This window comes from Ictalurus punctatus, chromosome 8 (genome assembly GCF_001660625.3).
Source record: "Ictalurus punctatus breed USDA103 chromosome 8, Coco_2.0, whole genome shotgun sequence".
Taxonomy (NCBI): domain Eukaryota; kingdom Metazoa; phylum Chordata; class Actinopteri; order Siluriformes; family Ictaluridae; genus Ictalurus; species Ictalurus punctatus.
In genome coordinates this window covers 16,673,903-16,683,133 of record NC_030423.2, presented here as the reverse complement: position 1 = coordinate 16,683,133, position 9,231 = coordinate 16,673,903, and the positions used below count along the sequence as shown (strand labels likewise).

At 35.8% G+C, this 9,231-nt stretch overlaps 1 protein-coding gene across 3 annotated transcripts in view; it reads right to left on the bottom strand.

Moving 5' to 3' along the window:
• Window positions 1-3,289: 3,289 nt before the first annotated feature.
• Window positions 3,290-9,231, bottom strand: part of glsl (glutaminase like) — a 13,505-nt gene continuing 7,563 nt past the window's right edge. For 2 of the 3 annotated variants that reach the window (XM_053682268.1, XM_017475001.3), the window contains exons 11-21: window positions 8,968-9,026; window positions 8,781-8,828; window positions 8,628-8,686; window positions 8,484-8,550; window positions 8,307-8,357; window positions 8,043-8,219; window positions 6,520-6,651; window positions 6,346-6,438; window positions 6,183-6,244; window positions 3,560-3,700; window positions 3,290-3,426 (exon numbers count right to left, since the gene is read on the bottom strand). In XM_053682268.1, the coding sequence (XP_053538243.1) occupies window positions 3,330-3,426; window positions 3,560-3,700; window positions 6,183-6,244; window positions 6,346-6,438; window positions 6,520-6,651; window positions 8,043-8,219; window positions 8,307-8,357; window positions 8,484-8,550; window positions 8,628-8,686; window positions 8,781-8,828; window positions 8,968-9,026 (986 nt within the window). In that variant the 3' untranslated portion in view covers window positions 3,290-3,329. The remainder of the gene's footprint in view (window positions 3,427-3,559; window positions 3,701-6,182; window positions 6,245-6,345; window positions 6,439-6,519; window positions 6,652-8,042; window positions 8,220-8,306; window positions 8,358-8,483; window positions 8,551-8,627; window positions 8,687-8,780; window positions 8,829-8,967; window positions 9,027-9,231) is intronic. The other variant, XM_017475002.3, reaches the window with a different exon arrangement.

The window sequence follows — 9,231 nt, the reverse complement described above, 5'->3', positions numbered from 1 at the left end:
TCTGAGTCATCTCCTATAATGCCTGAAGAGGTTGGAGAATACATGGCAATGTATCTGAGACCATTTCTCCATACAGAATCTCTCCAGATCATTTAAATTTTGAGGTCCAAACTGGTGGACTCTCCTATTCAGTTCACCCCACAGGTTTTCTATGGTTTTCAATTCAGGGAACTAGGATGACCATTTTTGTGTTGATTTTGATGTATGTTTTGGATCATTGTCCTGCTGGAAGAGCCAACCACAGCCCATTTTAAGCTTTCTGGTAGAGACAGTCAGGTTTTTATTTAATATCTGTTGATATTTGATAAAGTCCATGATGCCATGTATCCTAACAAAATGTCCAGGTCCTCTGGCAGAAAAACAGCCCCAAAACATTAAAAAGCCACCACCATATTTAACCGTGGGAATGAGGTACTTTTCCCTATGGCTACCTCTCTGTGTGTCAAAATGACCTCTGGTGTTTATTGCTAAAAAGCTCTATTTTGGTTTCATCTGACCATAGAACCTGATCTCATTTGAAGTTCCAGTAGTGTCTGGCAAACTGAAGATGTTTGAGTTTGTTTTTGGATGAGAGTAGAGGCTTTTTTTTCTTGAAACCCTTCCAAATAACTTGTGGTGATGTAGGTGACTTTGAATTGTAGATCTGGAGACTTCCTGACCCCAAGACGCAACTTCTGCAATTCTCCAGCTGTGATCCTTGGAGATTTTTTGGCCACTTGAATCATCCTCTTCACAGTGTGTTGAGACAATATAGACACACATCCAATTCCAGGTTGATTCATAACATGTCCAGTTGACTGGAATGTCTTAATTATGGCCCTGATGGTGGAAATGGATATTTTCAACGCTTGTGCTATTTTCTTATAGCCACTTCCCATTTTGTGAAGCTCAACAACCTTTTGCCGCACATCACAGCTAAATTCCTTGGTCTTACCCATTGTTAAGAATGATTAAGAGAATTTGGCCTATGTATTACCTCATATTTATACCCCTTTGAAACAGGAAGTCATGGTTGAACAATTTCCTGTTCCTAGTCACCCAGGTGTACTAAAAAAATTTAAATATCAATGGGAATATACTTCAAATATATTTTTCTCATATGAATTCATAAGGGTGCCAATAATTGTTGCACAGCTATATTTAACAAAGTTTTTTTTGTTGATAAACCTATGCTGTTTTTGCAATTCTATGATATCCATGAGAGCAGAGTATTTTTGAAATTTTTTTAAACAAAATATCAAAAGGTTAAACAATAAATACAAATTTTCACAGCCTTCTTTGCTCATATTTTCCAAGGGTGCCAATATTAGTGGAGGGCACTGTATATCAGCATGAGCTAATTATGATTTATTCAGTCTGCACAAATTGCATAGATACATGTGATTTGAGGAACTGATTGCTTTATACATACAAAATATTTACTTTAAAATAGTTCACTTAGCATAATAAACTCAGCATCATTCCCAATCACAAAGCAAAATGCTAGTTTATTCCAAAATATTATATTGCTTGTTCTGAGACAATACCAAGATCTGATTGTTGAAGCTTCTGACCAGAATATTATTAATTATTAATATTATTCACATTTTATTGGAATGTTTTATGTATAGCCAAGTTTCTTTTTCTCACACTGAACCACCTACTAGACCTCTAGACCAGGGGTTCCCAAACTTTTCCAGGGCAAGGCCCCACAAATGACATTAACATCTGACCAAGGCCCCCCTTTTGCAAGATGTCTTTAAAACACATTAAAAATACAGACTTCTGAATGTATCACCCTTTTTATTTATTAATAATCACATCTTACATTTTACATTATATTACATTAGGAATTGATTGTGTGTGCGTGTGTGTGGTTGTCTGAGAGTGAGAATTTATTTTCACATCAAATTGTTGAGGCCACCCCGGGCGCCCCCTGGCGGCCCCCACTTTGAAAACCACTGCTCTAGACCCCAGTTTGGCTTCATTCAACGTGTACTGTTTTATTGGCCATTGCAGAACCTCTGAAGTCTTCGCTCTTCTTGGCTTTAATACAACACTAGACTTCCTGTCCACTATTTCCAGCCTTGAAGGGACTGCACTCAAATAGTTTGAGAAAATGGCCTCTCTATTGCTATGCAGATGAACAACCAAAATATACACTACTGGTCAAAAGTTTGGAGACACTTGACTGAAATGTTTCTCATGATCTTAAAAACCTTTTGATCTGATGGTGTATGATTAAATGTTTGAAATTGGTGTTGTAGGCAAAAATGTAATTGTGACAACATAGTTTTCTAATGAAAGTTTTTTAAATAAAATGAAACATTTTATTTACAATTTTTTTAATGGATGACTTGGAGTGAAATACTCAGACATTAAAAAGCATCTCAGGCTGATTCCTCAAGAAATTGGTTGAGAAAATACCAAGAATACATTTCTGAAAATTCTAGGGAAAAAAGGGTGTCTAATTTGAAGATGCTAAAATATTATTATTATTATTAAATTATTTTGATATATTTTGGAATTATTATTATTGTTATCCCAGAGATTTCATGAATTCATTATTATTCTAAAATGTGGAGAAAAAATTTAAAATAAAGAATGAGTGTGTCTAAACTTTTGACCAGAAGTGTAAGTTGAAGTGTGACAGTTGGTTTCTCTCCTTCACCGTTATTGGAATCTACATTTTGGACAAAATTTCTCTGTCAGCTATGTAAGTAGGTTCTGAGGCTGTAGTGGAATCAGGTCAGAAACGTTCTATTGCACCGGAAACTTTGTGTACTACTTTACTTTTACCACTTCTACCATTATTACACTGCAGTTGCTTTTATCAATAAGCCCTGTAACAATTAGAGATATTAGACATAAGACAGCATTCTTTATTGAACACAATGTTGCGCTCAAGGATGAGTCTTGATGATTGTATTAGAAAATATATATATATATATATATATATATATATATATATATATATATATATATATATATATATATATATATATATATATATATATATATATACATATAATTTGAGCTACCAGAACTCCTGAATACACTTTACTGTTAAACTTTTCTGCACTTCTAGACTTAAACCATGCATAGATTCCGGAATACCCTGTTACCACAGATGCATCTTCTGTTCAGCTACACCAAGGTATGACAGATCAGTTATATTAACTGTTAAACCCACAAAATCCATGTTTGTATTTAAATTCAAGGTCTAAATTGAAATAGGTCTGGTGAAAGCCATTTAAAGCTCAAATCAGGGACTACAAAAAAACACTTTATATGACATTGCAATATGTTAACTGAATGTCTGGGGTTATGTGTCTGGGGTTGGTGCACTATCATAACATTTCCTTGTAGTCTGTGTACTTTGTGAGGAGCTGTACAGCAGGTCCTTGATTGCATCTTATAGCCTCCTGCAAAGCTGTGTTTCCCCACCTGTTAACGTCAACACAAAATCCAATCACAGATAATCAGTAAAATGTGTATACCTATATGAAAGAGTAATCCAATTCAACATATTAAGTTGCATGATGCATCACACTAGTCACTGTTGTATTTTTAACTTTACCTGTCCTTGAGTGTGCAGTTGGCTCCAGTGCTCTCCATCAGAAACTTGATGACCTCCAGACGCCCCTCTGAGGCAGCCACATGAAGTGCAGACCTTCCATCATAATCAACAGCATTCACATCTGCTCCAGAGAGGAAATACCTGCCGAGGTGAGGAATGACACATTTTAGCACGCCATGGGTCCTGATTACTAAGTGGTGTGAGAGGTCCTTGGAGTGGGTGTGAAGTGACAGAGTGAAGCTGGTTTTAGATGCAGTCGTACGTCATTGTGTTGGACCATCTGCATCATTTAAATAGTGAGAATGCTTTGAAATCATTGGCCAACTAAAATAGCTGACTGTGTCAGCCTTATTTTGTACAACAAATAAAGTGTAGGTCTTTTTAAAGCATTTTTACAAATCAGAAAAGAAATGTGCCAGGTGATAGCCTTTTTCAAAAGTGACTTAGTGTGGTCGGTCCTATTCATTTTCATATTCAGTACTGTGCAAAAGTCACAAAACATAATGAAGGTTGTTGGGTTTTGCTTTAAAAATAAGAAGCAAGTGCGACAGTCAAAGTTTCTTGAAGAACTGGTTCTGCAAGATGCTCAGTAAAACTTACCAGCTAATTTCCTTAAAAAAACTTATAAAAAGCAAAGGGTCGTCACGTCAAATATTGGCTTTGTTTATTTATTACTGTTTACTGCTCTTCATAGTGTTTTTTTTTTTTAACATTTAACATTTCATTTTATGGAGGCATCTTTGCTTTACAACATTTCTTTGCATGTGCAAAAGTGTTATGCATAGTGCTGTACATGTCAACTCCAGAATTGTTGGCACCCTTTAAGAGAATGGACAAATAATTGTAGAAAAATATTACGCACTATGATTCATAATTATGCATAATCATTCAGACTTACCTTTACACTAAAAACAAATCATAATATCATAAGAAATTCATTATGTAATGGCAATATCCTGAAACTATATTGTTGTTTTTGACCCACTATATTGCTGTCTTTGATCAAATTTGAGATTAAGTACCTGTACAGCGGTGCTTGAAAGTTTGTGAATTTTATAGAATTTTCTATATTTCTGCATAAATATGTCCTAAAACATCATCAGATTTTGAAAGTCCTAAAAATAGACAAAGAAATCCCAATTAAACAAATGAGAAATATTCTGCTTGGCCATTTATTTATTGAGGAAAATGATCCAATATTACATATCTGTGAGTGGCAAAAGTATGTGAATCTATAGGATTAGCAGTTAATTTGAAGGTGAAATTAGTGGGATCAGATGTAAGTGAGCACCGTGTTTTGTTTAAAGAACATGGATCAAAGTCTAATCTTCACAACACCTGTTTTTGGAAGTGTATCATGGTATGGACAAAGGAGATTTCTGAGGACCTCAGAAATAGAGTTGTTGATGCTCATCAGACTGGAAAAGGTTACAAAAATATCTCTAAAGAGTTTGGACTCTACCAATCTACAGTCAGACAGATTGTGTACAAATGGAGGAAATTCAAGACTATTGTTATCCTCCCCAAGAGCAGGATGTGTAAAAGTTCGCGAGGTCACAAAGGAACCCAGGGTAACTTCTCAGCAATTAAAGGCCTCTCTCACATTGGCTAGTGTTAATGTCAACCTTATGGAGAACACAACAAAAATGGTGCCCCAAAAAAAACATTGCTGCCCATCTGCAGTTTGCTAAAGATCACATGGACAAGCCAGAAGGCTATTGGAAAAAAACGTTTTGTGAATGGATGAGACCAAAGCAGAACTTTTTGTTTTAAATCATATGTTTGGAGAAAGGAAAACACTGAATTCCAGCATAAGAACCTTATACCATCTGTGAAACAAGGTAGTTGTAGTATCAAGGTTTGGGCCCGTTTTGCTGCATTTGGGCCAGGACAACTTGCCATCATTGATGGAACAATGAATTCTGTATTATACCAGCGATTTCTAAAAGAAAATGTCAGGACATCTGTCTGTGAACTGAATCTCAAGAGAAGGTGTTTCATGCAGCAAGACAACAACCCTAAACACACAAGTCATTCTACCGAAGAATGGTTAAAGAACAATAAAGTTAATGTTTTAGAATGGCCAAGTCAAAGTCCTGACCTTAATCCAAAAGAAATGTTGTGGACCTGAAGCAAGCAGTTCATATGAGGAAACCCATCAACATCCAAGAGTTGTAGCTGTTCTGTTCTGAGGAAAGGGCTAAAATCCCTCCAAACTGATGTGCAGAACTGATCAACAGTTACTGGATATGTTTAATTGCAGTTATTGCTGTGCAAGGGGGTCACACCAGATACTGAATGCAAAGGTTCACATACTTTTACCACTCACAGATATGTAATATTGGATTTTTTTCTTCAATAAGTAAATGACCAAGTATAATGTTTGTCACATTTGTTTGTGAAAATCTGATGATGTTTTAGGTCATATTTATGCAGATATATAGAAAATTCTAAATGGTTCAAAACTTTCAAGCACCAGTGTAAGTCTCTTCGTCCAGGGGTTTAATTCTGGAGTTAACCTCAATTACACTTAACTGATGTGTGTCTCATTAAATTGTTCATAAAAAGAGAAATCCTTTTGTGGACCTTTAATGACATTATCAGCACAGTGTGATATCTGTACCTCCGTAACGATTGCAGGTCCCCTCGATAAGCAGCCAATAGGATGTTCATGATTTGGTAGCCCTATGAGACCAGAGAAAGGAAACATGTCACTATAAATTATAAAGGGTTGTCTATGTCTAACTAATGTCCCCATCCATTCATTCTAAAGTGATTTATCTGACCTCAGACTCCACTTTCCACTGCCTGTAGAACAGCACCTGTCTGAATGGAGTCCTGATATCAAAGCTGTGTAGCTGAAAAACTGACACCAGCTCCTGAAACAAAGACAGAAGATTAGCATTTCACCTGCAGCCACCTCACATGTACTATATCCCTATTTGGAAAATAGTCTTTACCTCACAGAAATGCACAGCCCTCCACGAGTTTCCATATACATCCAACTCTGGTGACCAGCAAGTGATGCCCAGCACCCCAGGGACTACTGTCAACACAATACCAGAGCTGCTGGATTTGGCAGGCATGGATGTCTGAGAGGGAGTGTGAGAGCTATTATGCTTCCTGACTAAAGTTATCTCTTACCGCACAGACTTTTATGAGTCACTTTAACTTGAGAATTGCACAAATAAAACTAGCATTTTTACTAGGGATGTAGCACAATGTTATTCTCTGTATCTGTTTAGTGCTCCAAATATCCATTTGTAATAAAATTTAAACCCAGAATGGGTGTGGCCTTTCTTTTTTCTTTTGTGTTTTTTTTTTTTTTTATTAAATATGCACCAGAAATATTGGAAAACAATGTAAAAATAGAAGAAATAGCAGCACTGTCAGCATGGTATGGGAATTCTGGCTCTGACAGACTCATCCTTTTTTTAAAAACAATTATATTGTATTAGTCAGTTTGCACTATTCATTCCACATGCGATCTGACTTGTGCAATACCTTTTCTCCCACCTATGTGAAATCTCCCAATGGATTGCTGTCCTGAATGCTGTCTCTGTTTGTTTGTTGTATGCACTTTATGTTAACTGTATGTGTGCACCACTGTAGCACAAGAATGTTATTGTTTCTCATTTACATTTGACAAAGAGAACTTGAACCTCAACTACATCACTCAAGTTTATAATTAGTATTAAAGATGTGCCGGGACCATTTTTAACAAATTTTCTCAAAATATAAACAAACTAGCAACCTAATTTAAACCACTGTGACCCTGACCAGGCAGTTACCAGTAATGAATGAATGAATGCTGTGAATGCATTGCACAGGTCTTTTTTTGTCCTGCAAGGTTCATATCTGAAGGCTCACTTGCACCTGCATGAAAGTAAAAACTTCCCTTTTGTGCAACTTTTATGTTGTGCCCCACAGGATCCTAGTCCTTATGCACACCTCTAGTCTCAACCAGAGGCTCCATCAACTTTCCTGGCCTTTCAATAAATAAATAAATAAATAAATAAATAAATAAATAAATAAATAAATAATAGTGCGACTCCTATTTGTATCTGTATTTATATCTGTTTAGAATACATCTGTTCATTTCATATAATGTATTCATATTTGGTTATCCCTAGTTTCTAGTTAAATTACATGCCGCATACTTTATGTTTGGATGTTGAATCTCACACCACCATTAAAACAAATATAGTACTGTATGATACGCATGAAAAGTTTTGGTTTTCACCAGCAGGGGGTGATTGAAGACTATTACTAATAAAAGGATGCTACAGCTCCTGTCCTCTGCCTTTATAGAGTTAGTGATTAGGTTCTATATGCGTATCAATTACAGTGTTATTGATGCACTATTGAATTGTGTACACAAAATACATAATATGCAAAAGCATTGCATATCAGACATAATTTAAAATCACATATATAGCAAATTAAATCATACACACAAAGACACCCAAGACATCCTATTCACCTTAAAATGGAATTTTCTGGAGTAATCGTTCATTCCTGCCACTTGCATTATGGACAGAGTACTGCGAACCGCAGAGCTGGACAGAACCTGGTCACCTGACATAGGGCAGAGGCCACCATTAGCTAAAGTTGCAGCCAAGGCAGCTCCGGACTCACATGTGACTTCTGTAGACATACACTAAAAACCATAAAAACAATAGATTTTATGAGAGATGAGAGCTTGGACCATGTTGTACTGTAAAATTGAACTGGTTAAACTGAGTACCTGTAACAGCAGATCCAGTGTAGCATTTATATCATTGGCTTCTGGAAAACACTATAATGGGTCAAGTAATTAAGGTTAGAGCAGCAGGAGTTTTATCATTCATTATCCTGTTTCAACTACAATCTTGTTTTTGTTTCACCTACATTCCTGATTTACATAATTTAAAAATATGCTTACCTTCTTTTCTTGAAGATAAAATGAAAGTGCATGTAGACGTATAATGTCCTCCTTCAAGCCTTGATAACTGAAGTCATACGTACAATATGAAATCAAATGGAGCATTTTTATTAAATATTACAAATAAATTTCCAGACAACCTACCTTGTACAATTTAAGTTGGCATGTTCCTTGTTACATAATCTTCTTACAATATTCAAAACCTGAGGATGAAATTTAGCTAAAATTAAATGGCTAATAGTCTAAAATACATATACTAGAATGTAAAATGTTCAAGTATGCCTGTAGCATGCGTACCGACTCGAATTTCTCCTCTTCCTCTGTAACTTGCCTTAATGTTAACTGCTAAAAGGAAGAAACAATCAACAAGTAGAGTAAATGATTTTGTGGGTGTCCTATTATAGTTATTTGATGATGTGATGTGTTTGATCATATGCACATAAAAATAATGCACATGATAAGAATGAGTTAAAGAAGTCCGCACCTGCAGCAGTGACGCACATATAATTGCTCCCGTCTCTGTCAGGGGAGTGTGTGGGACACCTGCAATCCAAAATGATCTTTAATATAATAATTAAGTATTAATTAAATTTAACCACATCAACAGTCGACACATTTCATATTTTCCAAACATCAATTAAGCTGAGCTGATGTACTAAATTACACACTTCTTGAAGGATCTCAATTGAAAACACACTGCAATCTAGGCTTGGACTTAATCTGTCACCAGAAAAACCTTACACACAGG